Source organism: Eschrichtius robustus, chromosome 6, assembly GCF_028021215.1.
Source record: "Eschrichtius robustus isolate mEscRob2 chromosome 6, mEscRob2.pri, whole genome shotgun sequence".
NCBI classification, from domain to species: Eukaryota; Metazoa; Chordata; class Mammalia; order Artiodactyla; family Eschrichtiidae; genus Eschrichtius; species Eschrichtius robustus.
This window is the reverse complement of record NC_090829.1, coordinates 87,588,272-87,611,046: the sequence shown is the minus strand read 5'-3', so window position 1 is coordinate 87,611,046 and position 22,775 is coordinate 87,588,272. Positions and strand designations below refer to the sequence as shown.

The 22,775-nt window shown below is 35.2% G+C and overlaps 1 protein-coding gene across 1 annotated transcript in view; it reads right to left on the bottom strand.

The window, feature by feature from the left end:
• ATG3 (autophagy related 3) overlaps positions 1 to 22,775 on the bottom strand; it is a 28,526-nt gene that overhangs the window by 1,547 nt on the left and 4,204 nt on the right. The window contains exons 3-11 of the mRNA XM_068546758.1: positions 19,927 to 19,976; positions 16,141 to 16,211; positions 14,660 to 14,767; positions 9,321 to 9,370; positions 7,181 to 7,262; positions 3,730 to 3,764; positions 3,324 to 3,479; positions 2,419 to 2,546; positions 328 to 396 (exon numbers count right to left, since the gene is read on the bottom strand). Coding sequence (XP_068402859.1) covers positions 328 to 396; positions 2,419 to 2,546; positions 3,324 to 3,479; positions 3,730 to 3,764; positions 7,181 to 7,262; positions 9,321 to 9,370; positions 14,660 to 14,767; positions 16,141 to 16,211; positions 19,927 to 19,976 — 749 coding nt within the window. The remainder of the gene's footprint in view (positions 1 to 327; positions 397 to 2,418; positions 2,547 to 3,323; positions 3,480 to 3,729; positions 3,765 to 7,180; positions 7,263 to 9,320; positions 9,371 to 14,659; positions 14,768 to 16,140; positions 16,212 to 19,926; positions 19,977 to 22,775) is intronic.

Here is a 22,775-nt window from a genome sequence, read left to right as displayed (position 1 = left end):
AATTGCACACTCTCAGCCACTGCCTCAACAAACAAAAGCACTTGGCAAGCTGCTACCTAGAAGTACATATTGCTCTGAAGCTCTGTAACAAGGCAGAGCTAACTGGTGCACATAAGGACATGTGCTTATCAACTGAACAAGGCTAGAACTATCAAAATGTAACATTTTCTAAATAAATTAAGGACTTCCACTAAGACTTCCAGATATGCGGGGCTAAAATAAGTTATACTACTGTGACTTAAAGTTTATACTAAATTTCCCAAAAGGGGGGAAAAAAAAAAATCCCAGAAGCAATTTGCCTCTAGTCGCATACACAGGTAAGGATACATATGAACACCAAGTTCTCCCCCTCCTTCTGCAACAGTTTCAATGATTTTCTTCATCACCTCAGCATGCCTAAAAGCAAAAGTACATATCTTATTAGTATAGATCAATTGGATCAAAGTAGGAAAAGCAAGTTTTTGTTTGCGAAGAAACCTACGTTGTTACCGTCTGTGAATTAATTTTAATATATAACAGTACTATTGTAAAATACTCTCCTCCCTACTCCCCAACAAGCCAGATTGTTGAGTCATGCAGACAGTTTTATTGCAGCCATGGTAGTCACAAATGAACACAATGGGACTAGTTAGCTTTCCTATAATGGGGGCGGAAGGGGGGTAGGGCAGAAAATCAGAGAAAGGGAAATCATGCCAGGGCATAAATGCAGAGCAAGGGCTTTCTGCTCTGAGAAACAAAAAAGAATCTAAACAGGCAAATTCAAAAAAGCTAGATGGTAACAGCTGGTCAAAAAAAACACAAAGATATTTATAAGGCTGTGATTTTGCCTCTTTAAATGTTTAACAGAGAGTAAACCAAAAATGAGTTAAAGAAAAGCCAACTGGTCAGAGTTAAGAGGTTTATATATTTTTTTTTCAGATTAAAATTATCTGATTCTATTTAGAAAAAATTTTTTGGCTTTATATAAAGAAGGATATTTATCTGAAGTTTTCCACAAATTTTGTTGTGGCCAACTGGTGAATCTCCTATGCTATAGAAAAAGGAGGCATCAAAGTAATTGCCTCAGCATATACTTGAGAAAAGGGCACTGTACAAAAGAAATGAACTTTTACACGTATCCTGGCTTAATTAACACCACTTCAATTTTTATGAGTACAACCTTCATGAAAGAGGCAGTCAACTTAGAAGATGAGAATAAATGTACTGGCCCTGAGAATATGAAGACATAACCTGAGGCAGCCAACGGCAAGGCCTAAAATGCCCTTGCAGTCTCATTTTATAGGCCCCCAGCTTTTTTTTGCCTTATTTACATTATATTCCATAATACAGTCATTTACTAAAATGTTTAACATCACCAGTTAAATTACTTATCTCTTTTTCCCACTGAGTAAAGTTTATACTTCAGAAAGAGACCTGCCTCAGTTTGATAAGCTCTGTCCTTAAACTCTCAAGCCACAAGAGGAACCAAAAAAATAACTCTCAAAAATGAAAACCTTTTAGATTAGATAATTTTAGATAGTTTTAAACTAATGACTCTTGAAATACTTTTCACAGGTAGCATTATTAACACTCTTAACATAAATAAACTTGAAAAATGAACTAGACTTCCTATGGGATAGATTTTTGGAATAAAAAGGTTGTTAAAAATGAGAAGAAAATATTAAAGGATTTTTTAAAACAAGACTGTTGCCTCTAATTAGTCAATGGAATATCAGAGTTTGTATCTGAAAAATACTGTTACCAAAATTGCTCAATGATTTGTAGAAGTTACCCATTAGAAATAACTGAAAGAATTTAGCATGTAACTTTTTTTCAAGGAAAATTCTAAACAGATCATATATATAGATTCAGTTTCACTTATTTGGCCCTGTGAAAACACATTAATACAAAGAAATCCCAAATTATAAAATGTACTTGATTTGGTAGGGCTGAAAACCTCTTAATTGAAAAGTAAAGGAATAGAAATTCTACATACATCTCCCTTCACTAACCGATAAAAGGAGATAAATAGGTCACCTAGAAAAAGCACAGTTAACTTTACATTGCACGTTAGCAGAAAGATATATCACAATAGAGCAAACCATGTCTAAATGATTAGTATTTTTTAATCTAAAAAGGATCTTCCAAAGTATTCTTGGAGCTAATAACAGGAGTGAAATCACAAAGATCTATACTGTAACTAAACACACACAAAGGACAAAAATTATTCTTAATGAATTTAAACTTAAAGGAAATTGGTAAGGTTTTTTTTTTTCTTTGTCTTACATATTATTTAAGCACAAAAACATTCCTAAGGAAGACAAAAGAGAATTTTATTTATTAAGTAAATTTTTCTGTTCGGGCACCATGTTTATACAGACTCCCAAGTAGTAAATCCATGAAGTATACACACACACACACACACACACACAGACACACCTGCATGGGTGAACTGAACACATAGGAGGTGGTGGAAGATGAGGGTGATTTTCAATGGTCACTGTTTTCTTCACATGATCTTGACTGATGTCTTCATACATGTGCTCAACTGTTAAAGGCTGCCGTTGCTAAAACCATAAAAAGTGCTTTGAAATTACTGTTTAAAAACTTTTAGGCCTAAACTTCAGGGTTTACACTTATCCCCACCTCCCACATCACTTGCAGTTCTGAATTCTATACTATTTAGAATCACCAGATTATTTTGGGCAAAGGATTTATTTACACCAAGTAGGGAGGGAGGGAGGAGAGAGTCTGTCCATCAAGGCTATGTGACATCAGCCACCATCTAATAGAGAAAAGATCCCACAAAAAGGCAGGTTCATGGCTATCAAAACATTTTATAACTTTATAACATCTTTTAGGCCGATTTTGTTTTATTTTCTTGTTTCCCATTTATAGTCATTGGAATGACAGGTTAAAGAAGTTATAACTTTATTTCAGTTATCCTTTAATTCTTATTAAGTGAAATTCTTAAGGAAAAAAACTACATGCAATATGATCATTCTGCAAATGCCTATATATCCAATAGATATAATCCCAAACAAAATTTAATACAACAAACCAACTTCAATTTTCCTCACATTTTGAAGGGATAAATAAGCTCAGGGACCAAGAAATAAATGTAACAGATTATTTCTGTTTAATTCTTAGCAGCGGTGTTGTTACAATGAATAATTCACAGTTTCTTCAAAATAAGAATAAAACTCAACATTAATCACAAAATTATAAAACAAATGATTTGTAAAATTTAAAAGGCAAAAGTATATATCCATGGGCCTAATGACAAAAGAATTCAACACAAAAATTTTAAATATTTACATTAAAATGTCTGTCTTTATTTTTACCTCATCATAGCCGAACAACCATAGTCGGGGTGTCTGGTAATATTTATCATAAGTGATGTAAAGGTCATAAGTTCTGGTTTGCAAAATAGCATCTTCACCTCCAGCATCAGTTTTAGCTTTACAAGCTTCTACTAGTTTCCTTGTATCTAGAGTAGCCTGGTAATAGTGGAGAAAAATTTACAACCATTAAAATCACTATGAATGTCATGTTTTAGAAAATCTATTTTTCCCATCCCATATATTTTTTATTCAACAGCAGATATAACAAAATGTAAAGCTAAAATGTTATATACTGTAAACAATGTACACATACTAAAAACTCATCTGATAGATCAAGATATTAAGAATACTAATCCCCAAGTTTACTCATTAAAAATTAACTAAAGAAAAAACTTGATTTACAAACCTCATCTGTTTCCAACAATCCACTCTCTTCATATTCTGTTTAAAAAAGCAACAAAAGATTAATCAAGTTCAAAGTAATTTCCTAAACCAAATTACACATTACTTCAGAGTACCATTCAAAACCTGGGTTTTTGCTTCTGTTCTGACTGAAGATATTGAATAAACATGAGGGAGCTAATTCTATACTTCTAAAGCGGCAGACACTTTACGTGACAAAGCCAGAGAGAGTTAGCAGGCTTAAGGCTTGGTCTGTGCTACGACAGTCTATTACTAATACCAATTGGCACAATAATACTGTAGAGCCTTAGGTGACTCCATAGGGTGCACAAGGCTATTTATAGAATTGCATAAAACGTGCTCGTTAAAGTCATCACTGACTTCCACTTGGCTGAATCCAGTGGTAAATTCCCAGCTTTCATCTTAATTGACCTCTCAGGAACATCTGGCATGATTTATTCCCTCTTCCTTGGAACGTTTTCTTTCCTCAGCCTTTAAGATACTACATTTTCCTGGCTTTCCTCTCACCTCACTAGCTTCTCCTGCACTATCTCCTATGCTGGTTCCCCTTCATCATCTACAGTAACTACGGGCTCAGTTCTTGGACGTTGTCTCTTCTTTATCCACACTTACTCCCTTGATGATTTCATCTAGTCCCAATGGCTTTAAATGCTGATGACCCTTAAATTTATTCCCTGACTGCAAACATGGATACCTAATTGTTTACTTATGACTCCAATGAATGACTAAGGAGCATAGCAAATATCACATGTCAAAAACTGAGCTCCTGACTCCCCCTCCAAAGCCATTCACTCCTACAGTTTTCCCCATCTCAATAATGACATCTTTCCAGACGTTTGGGTCAAAAACCTTGGAGTCACACTTGAGTACTCTCTCTCCCTCATGTCACATCCAATCCAGCAACAAATCCTTTTTCGGCCCTACCCTCAAAATATGTCCAGAATCTGCAGTTTCTCATCACTTGCAATTCCTACTCGAGCCCATGCCACAGTCATTTCTTGCCTAGATTATCAAGATAGCCACCTAACTGTTGTCCCTATCCCTTCACTCTATTCTCAACACCGCAGTCACAGTGATTCTGTTGAGATGTTAAATCGCGTTCTCAGTTGTTCCTCTACTTAGAAAAACCCTCCAATGGCTTCTTGTCTCACTCTGAGTTAATGCCAGGGCCCTACACGACCTGTCCCCGGGTTACCTCTCTGACTCCATGCCTTATTACTCTCCCCTCTCTCCTCTCTAGACATAGGAGCCTCCTTGCAGTATTTTATACACGCCACACATGCTCCCACTTCAGGGCCTTTGCACTCTTCCTCAGATATCCAAATAGCTTGTCCGTTCACTTCCTGCCAGGCTTTACTTAAAAGGCATATCCTCAATGAGGTTCTTCCTTGACTAACCTATTTAAAAATTACAACACTCATCGTACTACAAGACTCCCTATCCCCTCCCACCTTTATTTTTCTCCCTAACACTTATAACCATCTAAGACAGTATATGTTTTGCTTATCTACTGTTTTTTGTCTGTGTCCCCTAAATCAAATATTAGCTCCGTGAGATCATGTCTACTGCTTTATCTCCAGCACCAAATACAGTATCTGATACATAGATACTGTATTGCTCGATAAATATTTGATGAATGATGGATGAAAATTAACTGTTATATTAGATACCAACAACACTGTTTTAAGCAAAATTCATATATAGCAATTGTTTCTTTAACTCTATCCAAGGGAAATGTAACAAACATACTAAAAGGCTGCCAGATATTTAAGGCAGTCCCACAGCTTGTACTCTAAAAACAGTGCTTTATTCATAAGGTTCCCCACTCCAACCGGGACAACTGTATGCCATTCAGAGACAAATGGAACCCAGAAAGAGTATTTGTACAAGAAGGTGGTTCTGACAATTATGAGACATCCACGTGGAAATGAAACTAAACAAGTAGATGTGAAGTTCAGGAGATCTGGGTTGGGGGTTTAGACATGGATGTCTTGAGCGCAGAAATGGTCTATGACGTTGCTGTGAGCAATTTCGGTTACAAGTAACACATTTGGAATTCCTCAAAGAATAGGAGTATACAATGGAAATAAGGACAAGACTCTTACTAGAATTCAGGAACAGATATACAGCTAGGTTTCACAGAAACTCAAAAGTAATTTAGGAAACAAAACTGAAAAAGGTACTTTTAAGTAAAGGCTACTCTGGTTGATTAGGCTATGCCGTCACCTCCTCATCATCGAACACCACTTGCCATTATGGTGCTTCAACTCTACTGACACTACCTTCTACTTTTGCATTCTCTCTCACTAAATCCTATGTATTGGGGGGATTTAGCCACCTTACAGCCTCCAAAATACCTGCCCTGTCTTTTTTATATCCTCTTCCTTTTTCCAACTAACCCTCTCTCTATACATACACATATTCATATTTAAACTCTCACAGAGAATCTAATGTAATTTATACACCATTTTTCCTGTCGTAAACAATTCTGTGCCAGACCACAGTATTCAATTACAGAAGTCATAAGAGTAGATAAAAATCTACCTGGGAGTGAGCAGAAAAAAAAAAAGTGAAACCCCATGAAACAGTAACATTTAACAGTGAAGCAGAAGTAAAAGAGCCCAGCAAGATGACTTAAAAGAAACAGTCAAGGAAAAAGGAGGAAAATCCTGTGTCAAAAAATCAAGGGAGGAAAAAAAAGAGGAGGAAATGGTTAACAGAATCAAATAAATAATGCAAAGAAGGTAAGTATAATAAAGACAGATTGGATTTAACAGAGAGGTTGTCCTGACGACAGCAATTTCTTCATCTAATTTTAAATATCTGAGGTTTCACCTGTATTAAAGATTATCATGCTAATGAAATAAGAAGCTTTGAATAGCCATATACTTTTAGACCTGTATCACTGTGTTCTGTTAGTACAGTGGGTTTCGATCTCTTGTAACAATGATTCACTAATGCAGTGAGTCTCAGCTAGCAATCCTAGGAAGGCACTTCAGATTTTCAGGGAGCAGTGGGGGGATTCCATGTAGTTCAAAAGGCCCCATTAAGAATCACTATCATAAGGTTTTAGTAGTAAGATGTTATCAAAAAGGAAAAAGAAAATACTAAATGCCAGAACAAATTTTGTTCTGAAAGAATTTAAGAATTAGCTTAAGAATCTGTGTCTTACGGCTGTACCCAGCATTAAAGATTTATGATCAGTACTGATCTCAGCAGAAATAATGCTATCATGGCTATGCTCTGGGTGAAGTAGAAGAGTCCAAGACCAAGATAAGTTCTGTGCTGATTAAATTTAAACTAAACAAATCCTCTCTAGGCTGCTAAATGTTAAATTTAGAACTCAATGGAGTAGAATTCTTAACTCACATCAATTACATAAATTCTAAAAGCAATATTCTATTGTGATTAAAGCAAATCCAGAACACGAATACCTTCCATATCTGCAGCTTCTCCTTCATCTTCCTCTTCCTCCTCCTCACATAATGCTGAGCAATCTTGGAGTTTTATACTGTCCTTTGAAATTGATTATATTTAAAGTCACTTAAATATGTTCATTAGTTCAAATATTGAGCACCCACATGCCAGCACAGTGCTAACTAACCACTGTAAAAATAAGAGTGATAAGATATTTCTTATGCTCAAGAAACTCCTCCTTCAGATGACAAACCCATAAGCCAATCTTTAAGAGTGATGTGCTAAGTGCTGTGACTGAAAAATATAAAAGTATCATAGAAGCACCGTGTCATCTAAAAAAGTTGCCAGTTGCACTTCCAACAAAACAATACTTCTGGTTAAGCAATTCATTAGTATTAGAAAACCAATTCAAAGTTAACTTGCACACTTAAAGGAGAAAAAGCTATATATCTATAAATCACGATACATTTATAAGTTAAATTTATTATTATAAATAAAATACTATCATATTCTCTAATTTGTTAACATTCCTGACTGAATTAAGCAATTACAGTTATTAGAACACATAAGATCTCAGTTCTTAACTATATTTGCACTAGAACGAAATAATGCTAACCAAAGCCAAGCCTAATATACAATTAACATTTTCACAAAATTAATATTCTAAAAATCTGAAGTCAATGTAGTAGGTAAAAAAATTGGACATTTAGTTTCACCTAATTTATAATTTTACTCTGGATAGCAAGTATTCTAAGCACTAAATTATAAATAATCATGTAAATTCTATATTAAACAGGAAGTCACAGGGAAGATAGATTCTAGTTGTAAATTATTCTAAATATTCAACCTTTACTAGGACATAAGAATGTTAAGTGGGATACAAAGTACCATATTAACCATTATTGCATTTATTAAAAATTCTTAAAAGAATTACCATAAACCTATCAAACAATGCTATCCACACTCCTCTGTCATTTATCATTCCCAAAGTCTGAAGCATACATACTAATGGCTGGAGTAAACAAGAGCTTCTGAAGCAGCAAAGCCATTTATGTAATTTTTCCTTTATCATTCAGATTCTCCAAAAAGTAAAACTTCAAAAGGATGAATTCTCAGGCTAATGAACTGAACCTTAAATCCCTAGCAAGCATAAAACTGTACGCAGGGAAAAAAAATATTGTTTTGGTTTCTAACACCTTCTGTTAAGCCCCAGTAACAAATCCCAAAAGATCCAAATGACAAAAACACATAAAGAAGACTATCTTAAAGTAGGAACTGTTGTAGTTGAATGTTTCATAAGGACAAAAGGAACACAATTATTCTGCCCAAATATTCTATCCTCTAAGAGATTTGACTGTGAACAAAACAGTTAAGAAAAGATAAGGGTGAAGGCATTTCGTATTCTTTTTTATATTATTTCAAACAACTATATCAAAAATACGAAGGCAACTGTAATCATTCTTTCTCTAGAAATGGAAAAGCTAATGTAATACAGATAGTCTAAATTAACTGAAAACTTTCAAGGAGAAAATTTCTACCCAATTATATATTTTTACCCTTCCTTCAAATGAACTGTACAATAAAACCCATTTAGCTTCCACTCATCCAAAATGTCATGATTTTGGATGACGTAAAGTTTCCTTTAAATTTTCAAAACAAAAAATAAAACAAAAAAACAAGAATCCCTCAAATTAGCAGTAAATTAAGAAATTACAGAAGAAATGAGTAAATTACTTAATGTTTAAACTACAAATTTAAACACGATACCATCAGCAGCTACTGATCAGCAAGTAAATAAATCCCCTCAAAACCTCCACTTGAAGACCATTTGGTACTTAAAGATAAAAAGCCGTTTCTTTTAAAATGGTCTAGAAATCTTCCCAATTAGAAGAAAAATATGTAGATTTTAACCAGTTACAATCTCAAAAAATGTTCTTCTTAACCATTTGACAGATTAAAGAAAAGAGAAGCACTGGGAAACAGCAGTGTTTTGGTATGTTGATGTAGAAAAATGAGAGGGAATAAAATAGCTGAAATTTAAAAGAGCTTGATAATAAATAATTAGTTTGCATAAAAATGATATAAATAATCTCAAAATAAATATACATGCAAATAACTAGGTCACTGAATTTAGAAACATAAGTAAACAACCAGTACCTTGCTTTCCAGTGTAATCTCCTTAACTGCTTCGGTTATTCCTGCAATACCTGTTTAAAATTCAGCAAAATATAACTAAAATTACGTTGTAAACATCCTCCATTTACCTGATTTAAGAAATATAAAAATACTTAATATTACCTCAATTCTCAAAGTTCTCTGAAACGAGGAGGCAATGTTAGCAGCACTTTTACAAATGAACTCTAATAGGAATAAATAATCCCAAAGGCACCTTTCATATTAAAAATAAAATAAAAATTTTTAAATACCAATTTAATATTTTACCATAAATTATCCTACTCTATCATTCCGCATTTACTATTCTTCACTTATTTACTTTCCTTGTGTGAGTCTATCTAAACGAATATTCATCCGCAGAAAATGAACAGATTAAGAGACTACAGGAGTCATACTGGGTTGGTCAAAAGGTTCATTCGGTTTCTTCCATAAGATGGCTCCAGTAGCACTTAGCTATCTTTAACTTCATTCCAAACAATTTTGTTAGACTGTATGTGACAGCTGTCATATCAGCATGCATTTAAAAAAAAGACATCAAAATTGGTGAATTTTTGTGTTGCCATTTTACTGTTGAGCATGGAAGAAAAAAAGCAACATTTTCGGCATATTATGCTTTATTATTTCAAGAAAGGTAAAAACGTAACAGAAATGCAAAACAAAGATTTGTGTAGTGTATGGAGAAGGTGCTATGACTGATCGAACATGTCAAAAGTGGTTTGTGAAGTTTCGTGCTGGAGATTTCTCGCTGGACGATGCTCCATGGTCAGGTAGAGCAGTTGAGGCTGATACCGATCAATTCGAGACATTAATTGAGAACAATCAACGTTATACCATGTGGGAGATAGCCAACATACGCAAAACATCCAAATCAAGCGTTGAAAATCATTTGCACCAGCATGGTTATGTTAATCGCTTTGATGTTTGGGTTCCACATAAGATTAGCAGAAAAAACCTTTTTTGTTTGTTTGTTTGTTTTCGGCTGCATTGGGTCTTTGTCGCTGTGTGCGGGCTTTTTTTTTTTCCTCTAGTTGCGGCGAGCAGAGGCTACTCTTCCTTGAAGTGTGCGGGCTTCTCATTGCGTTGGCTTCTCTTGTTGTGGAGCATGGGCTCTAGGCGCGCGGGCTTCAGTAGTTGCGGCATGGGGGCCCTAGAGCACGCGGGTCTCAGAGTCGTGGCACGTGGGCTCTGGAGCGCAGGCTCCGTAGTTGCGGTGCACAGGCTTAGTTGCTCCGCATCATGTGGGATCTTCCTGGACCAGGGATCGAACCCAAGTCCCCTGCAATGGTAGGCGGATTCTTAACCACTGCGAAGTCCCTGGAAAAAAACCTTCTTGCCCGTATTTCCACACGCGATTCTGCACTAAAACATAATGAAAACGTTCAGTTTTTAAAACAAGCTATGACGGGCAGTGAAAATTGGATACTGTACAATAACGTGGAATGGAAAAGACTGTGGGGCAAGCGAAATGAACGGCCACCAACCACACCAAAAGCCGGTCTTCATCCAAAGAAGGTGATGTTGTGTATATGGTAGGATTGGAAGGGAGTCCTCTATTATGAGCTCCTTCTGGAAAACCAAACGATTAATTCCAACAAGTAATGCTCCCAATTAGACCAAATGAAAGCAGCACTCTGTGAAAAGCGTCCAGAATTAGTCAACAGAAAACACATAATCTTCCATCAGGATAACGCAAGACCACATGTTTCTTTGATGACCAGGCAAACACTGTTACAGCTTGGCTGGGAAGTTCTGATTCATCTGCCATATTCACCAGACATTGCACCTTCGAATTTCCATTGATTTCAGTCCTTACAAAATTCTCTTAATGGAAAAAGTTTCAATTCCCTGGAAGACTGTAAAAGGCACCTGGAATAGTTCTTTGCTCAAAAAGATACAAAGTTTTGGGAAGATGGAATTATGAAGTTGCCTGAAAAATGGCAGAAGGTAGTGGAACAGAAGGGTGAATACGTTGTTCAGTAAAGTTCTTGGTGAAAATGAAAAATGTGTCTTTTAATTTTATTTAAAAACCGAAGGCTCTTTTTGGCCAACCCAGTATTTACATTTAAACCTGCACTGAAATTTTTTCAACAAGATACTGGTTATACTAAATATGCTATTTAGGGGCTTCCCTGGTGGGGTAGTGGTTAAGAATCCGCCTGCCAATGCAGGGCACATGGGTTCGAGCCCTGGTCCGGGAAAATCCCACATGCCGCGGAGCAACTACGCCCGTGAGCCACAACTACTGAGCCCACATGCCACAACTGTTGAAGCCCACGTGCCTAGAGTCCCTGCTCTGCAACAACAGGAGCCACCGCAACGAGAAGCCCGTGCACTGCAACAAAGAGTAGCCCCTGCTCGCCGCAACTGCAGAAAGCCCGCACGCAGCAACAGAGACCCAACACAGCCAAAAATAAAATAAAATAAATTAATTTTAAAAAATTAAAAAAATATGTGCTATTTGCTTCAGAAATCCAGGACATTCAGAGGTAGTAATATCATATCAGGTTTATATGGGACTTTCTATTTTCCTGTTTCTATATCTTAAATAATCCTTACAAACACTATTCTATAAGGTAATGATTTCTCCCTATAAAGAAATGAAGTCTCCAGAAAAAGAAAGTAATTTGCATGAATCTCACAGACAGTTACATGAATCATCTGGGACTCAACCCACACCTTTTTGGTTCAATGCTCTGTCCAGTGCACCTCATTAAGCAACTACCTTGGAACCTACTTATCTCAATGAAAGTGACATTAAGCAGATGGCAGCATCATAAGTCAGTTAAATAATATTTCTAATTCAAAATACCCATCAGTGTTCTCAATTAAATAATTCAACAAGGATGGGAAATATTAAAGAAAAAAAAACCCTGAATACAAAATATGCTTTGCTCTTTTGTTAATCTTCTAAAGCTTTGATGTATCTGTTCAATATATCCAAACCAAAGAATGACTCATTTTCACAGATGGAAAATGTCACAATCCACAGCTCTAGCATAAAACTTTTACTTCACAGTAGTTTTTCTAGAAATTACTTTATAATAGGTATGATTATTTTATAACAGTAAAGCCCAAATATTAACATAATAAATTGCTATTATAAAACAGTTCACTGAATCTACTACATAGAAACACAAGAAAATAAACCTCTTCAATCCGTTTAAATATAATGTAGTAGTATCCCATTAAACCAGACTCTCCGAAAAGTAGGACATACTGGCAAAGAAAAAGAAAGCTCAAATGATTCTAATGAAGGTAATACTCTATTAAGGCTGTGATGGTTAATTTCATATGTCAACTCAACTTGGGTAGGTTATTGTGTCCCATAGTTTGATCAAACAGCAGTCTAGATGTTGCTGTGAAGGTATTTTTTAGATGTGCTTAACGTTTAAATCAGTATACTTAGAGTAGAGCAGATTACCCTCCATAATGTGGGTGAGCCTCATTCAATCAGTCGAAGGCCTTAAGAGAAAGACTGAGTGCTAAAGAAGAAGAATTAATTCTGCCTCCAGACTGCCCTCAGACTCCAGCTGCAGCAATCAACTGTTCCCTGAGTCTTCAGGCTGCTGGCCGGCCTGACCTGTACATTTCAGAATTGTTAGCTTCCACAATCACGTAAGCCAATTCCTCAAAACAAACCTGTCTATATCTATATCCATGGTTTCTCTGGAGAACCATGACTAATACAGGGCTAATAGAAATGAAAGAATCCTGAGAGAAGAAAAGCAGTGATGAAGCAAAGGGAACTGAGGTGAATAAAGAACCAGGTACCTAGCCTTGTGAGTCAGTTGGAAGCACTGCTTTAAGCCAATCAGAATATAGTTTAAACCTAAAATTCTAAGTGTATCTCTCATAAACTTTACTTAGAATTTATGTACACCAAATTAACTGAAGTATAATACTATGTTGCTTTCTATGTAAGAAAATGATGCTACTTGTCTTCTGTCAACATGGCAAACATTTCTTTAGTTGTAGAATTTCTGTAATAGATTTCTGTCAATCCAATCATTCTGACACCTGCGTATCTCTGTGATGAATGCCTTGTAAATATGTACCTGGATTTTGGGGTAGGGGTTATGGAATAAAATACAACTAGACAACTTGAGAAACTCACTAACTTGATATCAGAAATACAGTGCTATAACCAATGGCTCTATTCAGTCAACAGGCAATTTCCTACAGATGTGCTACTCACATCTCCCAGTCATGTGAAGACTAAAGCAGAGTAGCTAAAAGATTTTGGAAAGATCCAGGGGAAAAAAGAAAAAAAAAAAAAGTCCAACAGCACTACTCAGTGGAGAAAAGAGGATGATTTTTGAAATTATTTTAAGAAGTTGTTCAATCTATTTTCTCTAGGCCTTGACATAACAACATTCAACTCATTAAGGAACAAAAGAGCTTCAAATCAAGGAGCTCAAGTCCTAAATCTGTTTCTATATCATCATAAGGAAATGATGGCAGTATCCTTTACTCAGAGAAGAGGAGAAACGGACTTAATGAGGTACTTTTTCCTGTGCAGATTATTTAGCCCTCTGACTACTGCAGTGAGTCTCAACTGAGAGTAGCAATTTTGCCCCTCGCAGAATATTTGGCAATGTCTAGAGGCTTTTCTGGTTGTCACGACTGGGAGGATGTGACAGGCATCTAGTAGGTAGAGCCCAGAGATACTGCTAAACATTCTGCAATGCACAGAAAATGCTATGACAAAGAACTATCCTGCCCAAAATGTTTATAGTACTAAGACTGGGAAACCCTGCTCTACCACTACATTTGATATACCTCCTATTCTCTAGGAGTTAGAGGAAGAAAACTTGTTTTTAGTATCCTAGATTTAAATTCAGAACATACTTTCTTTATTAAAACTAAGTCATGGGCTTCCCTGGTGGTGCAGTGGTTGAGAATCTGCCTGCCAATGCAGAGGACACGGGTTCGAGCCCTGGTCTGGGAAGATCCCACATGCCGCGGAGCAACTAGGCCCGTGAGCCACAACTACTGAGCGTGCGCGTCTGGAGCCTGTGCTCCGCAACAAGAGGGGCCGCGATAGTGAGAGGCCCGCGCACCGTGATGAAGAGTGGCCCCCACTTGCCGCAACTGGAGAAAGCCCTCGCACAGAAACAAAGACCCAACACAGCCAAAAATAAAATAAATTAATTAATAAAAAAGAGAAAGGATTCATATCTTTAAAAAAAAAAAAAAACAAAACTAAGTCATAATATGCCTTTATGTAGCCTTTTTTTTTTTAAATCAAGGCTGCTATAAAAGATTATAAAGGAGTTTAAAACAATTTAAACTAAATACATGCCATTCTATTCTCCTCTTACCTGTATTATGATAAGTATCTACCCATCCCCCATCACCATCATCTTCTTCAATGATAGCTTCCAATTCATCTGAATATTCCATCTGTTTGCACCGCTTGTAGCATGGCACTATAAAAAAAATGGCAAAAACAGTTACTAGGAGATAATCTGCTTCCTATAAATCCATTAAAAAAAGAGAAAGTTTATTCCATAAAATATATTTCTGCCACCAAAATATTAGGTAAATATTATATTTTACTTCTAATAGGAGTACTTAATTTAAGAGATACATTCAACCCACAGACAAAATTATTTGACCACACTTATCTTTCCCTAAATACAAAATCCCTTTGTATTTGTTAGAAGACAAATACAAAGGCTCTACTGGGAGTGTTCTATATATTCTCTACCTTGATGATCTGTGAAGATCAACAAAGCTGAAGTCAGAGGTGACACTGTTCAACCTCAGGCTAATGAATAATATACTATTTTAACAGCTTTACTCTCAGAACATGGAGGCACCACCTGTCACACTCGGAGGTGGTAGAGGTGACCTCTGGTTTGCAATGCTAAAGTAACTTTCAACATGTATTTCATAATTCATATTTAAGCTCCAGCTATTCATAATGGATAAACCAGTTTAAAGTTCACTAACCTGCTAAACTTTACTCTCTTATACAAATTGGTGCCAAGTTTTTCATATAGCAAATGCATCGATTAACAGGTATTATAATTCATATAAGCCTAAAATTTGAAAAATTATAAGGTAACAACATTACGACACGGGGTCAACAAAATGCTATTAATCTCCTGATTTTTTTTTAAAACAAGCAAGACATAAATGACCAATCCTATCAAAAAATATACTGTAGGAAATAAAAAACTGATGTTTTGTACATGTTTTCCCTTTCCTATAATGAGCAAATTAGAATAGAAATCAATGTATTGTTATGTGATTAGATAGGGACTGTAACAACCTTTTGATGTTGTTTTCAAATTAGCTTCATAAATAACTTCATTAACTTCATAAATACCTGTTTCAGAAACATTTTTGTGCCTATAGGCAATCTTTCAATGACACAATGGACAATAAAACCTCTAGCTTTGAGATTTTAGATATCAAAGATAGTATCAGTTATACTTTCCATAAAAAATTTAAGTCTAAAGATGATTAAAATAGCTAAAAAGATTATGATTATGAAGGCTGCTTAAAAAGCCCAATGAGAAAAAAGCCCAATTTTCCTTAAAGCTCTTTTCCTTCATATCTTAAAACTAGACATTTTTGGCAAAAAGAAATAACAAAAAGGAAGGAGATAAAATCAAGTATGGAAAAAATACTCTACCCATAGAAAATCCATAGTTTCATTAAATTTCCAAATTTCTGGCTGAGGGAAGCTGCAAGTACCGCTTTAAGCATGAATTACGATCAGCAAGTGCTAAGGTTTTTTAAAAAATATAACTCTTTGCGCAAAATTAACTAATATATACAACATAATTCTTACCATTTTTGGTGACCAAAAATTGTTTGCCTGATGGTAGGTAAGCCTTCACTTTCAATTCCTCCCCTGTAGCCCTTTAAAAAGAGTGAAAAGCACCAAAATACAAAAAATATTTTAAAAGACAAAGACAGAAGATATCACATGTTAATCTCAACACTACACAATCCACACCCCTGAGAAAATTATTTTAGGACTGGTTTGGGAAGGATGCCATAAGTGACATACGTCACAGCAATGAAGAGCACAGCAATATTTATTGTAAGTGAAATGTACCAAGAGATGCAGACAGACCAAAAGAATTTGGATTCAATATTACACAAAAAGGTAGAATAATACAGAACTATATTATGCAACTATTGTGTTTGCCTCTAACCAAATATAATCTCATTCAGATTTTTAATCTTAAAGTACTGCTCATCTGAAGACCAAGAGGAGGCAGAAAAATAGCTCCATGACATTACGTAACAAAGTAGGTGGTTCACAAGATCCACATTCCTACCACTGCATTAAAATTGGAACTAAGAGATAAAAGATGCTTTGAATCACAAGATGATAATGTTGAGAATAATAATGGTTGTAACAAACAAAATATCCTTTTATTGAGTGCTTATTAAGTATAGGACCTAGAACTCTAACATGCAGTATTTTTATATAATCCTCAGATACCTAAAAAGTGAGTAATATTTACAGTCCCATTTTATAAGTAAGTAAACAAAAGCTTAAAGAAGTCGGGCTGCCCACAGTCACAAAACCGGAAGGTAGAAGAGCCAGGATGGAGCCAAGTGACTCTAGGGCTCCTGCTCTTGAACACTGCTCCCTCTGTGGGTCACAGCCAGCTATTTGATTTTGGGGGGCTACTCTGGAATATCTCACTAAGAAATTTGTTCAAAGATTCTTCTGTGGGTCACCTAGGGGAACTGGTCAGAGCTAGAGTGGCATGTGTTATCTGTCACAAATATAAATGAGCACAAATTTTGAGTTCTGCTGCCGTCTTAAGCTTCAGTCTAAACTTCAAACCATAGATTTGAGCAAAAGATAAAGCCAGGAAATGTCCTAAAACTATTTGGCAGGCTTCTAGTATCTTTACACATTTTCCAAGTGTCAAATTCAACAACATCATGGCAATGCCTAAAGTTCTGCAGGAAGATGATATAATACAGTCACGATGGCACCTGTAAACAGGAACGTATAGCATAGAAATGGTCTGTTTCTAGCACTGATTTAAAATGACTTGTTCCTTTGGCCCCAACAATTTAGCCAGAAGTATAGACATTGGAGTGTGATATAACTGAGTTCTAAGTTACAATAAAATTATTTAAACCATCACAATTTATGAAATGGAACTATAAACTACTACCTGCTAAAAGAAGATCCTGTCCATATATACCAACCCCTATAACAATACTATAAATTATATAACTAAACTAACTAGACAACTAAGGGCTTCAACAAAGAAATCTGAATAAAGAAAATGTGTATCTATCACACATGTATTGAAGAAAATCCTTATTTAGTTCTTTTTCCATAAAATGACTATTACCTTAAATTTTATATATCTATATGACTTGAAATATACATACATATTGTAGACCACAACATCGCTAAATATAGTTTTAACAATTTAGGGAGGAAAAAAGTCTAAAATCAGAGAGCTTCTATGATATGAACATAATTTAAAATATGGAACAGAAATACACATAGGAAAGACAAGGACATAAAAATAAATGAACCTGACATTTCGGCCTTTCTTGGTACATAAAAAACAGTGTTCTACAAGATAAAGAGCAATTGATCAAAAGCAGTAAGAACTATTTTGGATATGTGTTAAGCATAAAAATTAAGGGTAGGTTGGGCCATGGCCAAAGGCTCGGTGACACAAATGCAGTTTCTCTTTGACTTTTTGAAATACTGAAAACAGTCCAGGAACCCACTTTATTATTTTACAGATCCTAAAAGGCCCACGGTCCCCAAAGAGGGGACAGACAGAATCATGAAACTCACAGAGGGGCAAGGACTTGTTTAAAAAAAAAAAAAAAAAATTAAGGGTAACAGAAGAGGCCACAGATGAAAGAGAATTCTAACTGTGATTTATAGTTTAATTATTTAAGCTCTTTAGATATTAAGGAAAACATTATCAATTAGAATCTTGTTAATTCTAGAACCCCTGCTCCCAAATCAAAACTCTACCTTTCAACTACAATTGAAAAAGTGTCACTGAGGGAAAAAAAAGGATGTAACAAGTTGAACCACTCATATCCAAACAAGACGATAATTCCAAACAATTCTAGCCTAATTAAAATAGTCTGCCAGTATTGGGATCAATTTTGCAGCTACTGCCAGGTGCTTTTACCATAAGTACTCAAAGTAATGAAACTGAATTTGTTTTAAAACATTCTGTTATTATTCAGATATTTAAAAAACACATTATGAGAACTGCTAGTTGTTTAAATTACTTTATAATTAAAAGAAAAGTTAATGAGGAAAATAAAAATTGTAAAAGTCTGTTACAAGTAGATTTCCAATTAAGACTTTATTTGGTATCATGAATCTTTCAACTTTTGAGCTCATTCCTAAAAAGGGGAGAAACTTTTGAACCTTAAAGAAGGTCTTATGGTAAAGAACCGTAAGATTCTGCAAAATTCTGCATTTATTAATGTCATAAAAAAATCCAATACTTCTTAATTTGAAAAATAAGCTAATCAGGTTCCTTAAAAAACCAAAAATACAACTACCATATGACCCAGCAATCCCACTACTGGACATATACCCTGAGAAAACCATAATTCAAAAAGAGTCATGTACCACAATGTTCACTGCAGCTCTATTTACAATAGCCAGGACATGGAAGCAACCTAAGTGTCCATCAACAGATGAATGGATAAAGAAGATGTGGCACATATATACAATGGAATATTACTCAGCCATAAAAAGAAATGAAATTGAGCTATTTGTAGTGAGGTGGATGGACCTAGAGTCTGTCATACAGACTGAAGTCAGTCAGAAAGAGAAAAACAAATACCATATGCTAACACGTATATATGGGATCCAAAAAAAAAAAAAAAAAAAAAGGTTCTCATGAACCTAGGGGCAGGACAGGAATAAAGATGCAGATGTAGAGAATGGACTTGATGACACGGGGAGGGGGAAGGGTAAGCTGGGACGAAGTGAGAGAGTAGCATTGACATATGTACACTACCAAATGTAAAACCGACAGCTAGTGGGAAGCAGCTGTGTAGCACAGGGAGATCAGCTCAGTGCTTTGTGACCACCTAGAGGGGTGAGATAGGGAGGGTGGGAGGGAGACGCAAGAGGGAGGGGATATGGGGATATATGTATACATACAGCTGATTCACTTTGTTACACAGCAGAAACTAACACAACCTTGTAAAGCAACTATACTCCAATAAAGATGTTAAATATTACGCTTATGAACAGAAAAAAAAAGCTAATCAAAGTTATTAAACTTTTGAAAATTATTTTTTAAAGACCCACCACAAGAACAGACTTAGACACTATAAAGAAACGGAATACTGGTAAAGGAAGTAAGGCATTTCTCTCAAAAATCTCCATCTTCTGTGCTAACAGAGCAAACCAAAACAGGCATAATGCTCAGTTTTTCTTCATTTATTTTACTTTCGCAACACTGGAGCACTATTTAATAGAAAAATCTACTAGAGGAGGGTTAAACAGGTCATTCTAATTTTCATGCACTAATCTATTTTGTAAACTGCCAAAATTATGAAGTCACACCTTTTATAAACTTTCTATTCCTCACTCAAGAGTACTTACCATTGCCATGTTGGACAGTGGTGGACTAAGTGATCTCCAGCTGCCACAAACTATTGAAGATTTAGCAGAAATATGAAAAAAGGAAAAAAGAAAAATTGAACATCATTGAATGTAAGGTGGCAAAATACCAAAGGGATCATCCTGTGTAACCTTGATTCAAAATAATCAATTAAAATGCAAACAGCACCAACTTGCTCTACCAGCCTAAAGATTTATTTTTGAATATTTATTAAAAGTACAAAATTTTTAACATCCATGAAAATGTACATTAATTTTGGAAGAAAAAATATTGAGTGCTGTTAATTTTTTTATTCAATTGTAATCACTGGATTTAGATAATGCCAAAAGCATACAGTACCATGAAATGAATAAGGGTAACATAACAGGATTTTAAAATGCCAAAAACCACTTTATGGATGAATAAAATGTAGAACGATTTTTGCTAATGGTTGAAAAGTCAATAAAGATCTTTGAAAAAATTACTAAATAACTACAGGTCTATGATGTAAGAATAGTTTATTACATCACAGTGCACACAGTTTTTCTTCCTCATTTAAAAAAAATTTAAGTAACATCTAATTTTGAAAGCCTTTTCACACTATTAAAGGAATCATTAATAAAAGTGAGAAATGTACTGCCAAACAATGGGGAAAAAGTTAGAAGCTTTTGGATTGAATCAGAAAACACCAAGACAATTAAGAAATTGAATCCTCTAACAAATCTTGGACTTTCTGGGCAGGCTGAACATTGTACAAATTTTTGTTTTTCTTCAGAAATGGAAAACAGACTCAGGAAGAAAGAGTTTAATCTTCTGAGAATTTCCATTATACATGAGCATGGATTGATCTTGTCGCAAGAGAGAAATCCTGCTTATTCTTGAGAGCAGAAAATGAAAGTCTGTTGAACATAACTGCAGTGCCCCAACTCAAGCTATATGCACACATACTTCCCCAATTACTATTTCACAACAGCTCTAACTTAAAATCATGTATTGTTCATGGGTTTATTACACAGCAAAAAATTATGTTATCTTTAACCTTCTAATGTCTTTCTGAGAAAAGTATGTCTATGTATGATATTCTGCTTTGAGAGAATAAAACTCTATAAAATAAGAGTTCTGACAGTAACTTCTTTTAAGAAGATAGATTAACAAGATAAGATTTAGCAGCATACTCCCAACAGTAACTTTACACAATGTTTCTGTTCTTTTATTTAAATAATTTCTTTACTACTTAAAGGGATTAGGTAAAGACAAAAACCCAAACGAAAGCAATACCCTCTCCCCCAGGTTTTAAGCATTTTGGGTCTTTGCAACAAGATGCTGCAGAACTCTACGGCTATTGGGAACTAATTCATCATCACCAAAAAAGTATTAATTTAACAAAATGCAAGCAAAACAAAGAATTAAAAACATAAAAATTCTTTAATGATACTGCCTTGAGATCACAAGACTCTAATATTTTATTCCCCAGCACCTCTGGTGGCATCCATTGAAAAAATAACAAAAACACTAGAAGATAAGGAAAAATATAAAAGAACATAGAATTGCTATGCTACTAATGATATTTAGTACATGTGTATATCTGCTCTCATTAGCAGTGGCCATTATTATTATTACATGCTTCCTATGTTCAAATGAAAAGATTCAAGTTTCTAAATTCTCAATACTGCTTACAGTAGCTTTCTCTTAGTGATTAAATATTGGGTAAGACTGAATAACTTTAACAAGGTAGAATCAATATTAACATTCTGATGAGCAACTTTATTCTTCAAGCTATCCTCTACTACTAGTACTCTATTTACTCAAGTCATACACATGTTGTACATTAAAGTATTTTTAGTCAGACAGTACCATATTAGATAATGCCTGTCCTTATTTTTAAACACAATACTTCCACATCTCTCAATGAAAACAAAAAGATAGTTAGAGGCTGACAGCCAGAAGCCCAGAAACAGTAAGAGAAAACAAATGAACAGATCAACTCAGTATAGTACTGATCCAAAGCATTTTGTCTTCTGGTTTTCTTCCTCTAGACTCATTCTAATCTAATTAAATCCCATAATTGCACTCTATCTCAATTCAGCATTATGTGGTTGGTACCCAGCTGAGCTAGTTTTTGCCTTGCATTTGTTTAAAAATGGGGAAATTCATAAATCACTTCATGATACAATTAAGTGTAAGAGTTATTCATTGTAGGATTAGTAGCTGTTTTAAAATGGTTTGCTTAATTCTACTCAATGACCACAGACTTGTATCTCTAAATCCAACTATCTATTTACTAATCAGCCATTTTCACATAGAGGAGATAAAGCCGAAGAGTACAAGAAAAACAGCACACTTTCATCTCTGCTCTTTATTTTAGATCCGGAGTTTCAAGAACGTTAATGATATCCTTAAGCTCAAAATTTAGTTTTATTTGGCATTCAAGGTATTAAACTCATGATGCCTAAGGGAGACTGGGTTCTTTAGAGAATGTCGAGTCAAAACCCCTCATCTTAAAGATGAGGAAACATGAGGCCTGTGCCTAGATAAATTGATTTGCCTGAGTCAGAATAGGAGAAATTAGAGAAATGGGTCTAGAAGGCAGGTCTTCTAGGTTTTGCCATACTATTCTGTGTCTTCACTAAACATAAAGACAATTTTAGATAAAATAGTCAGTTAGGCACACCATCCTTTGAACTTACAAGGATCTGGGACTGAAGAGATTCCATCACAACTGGAAACTAAAAGATCGGTTAATTCCCTGGCTTGAGGTCTTGGAATTTACAACCAGATCATACAACATGGCTCATTTCAATAAAGTTCCATTGCCAATGACTGGTACTTTTAATGAGAGTTAAAGGTGAAG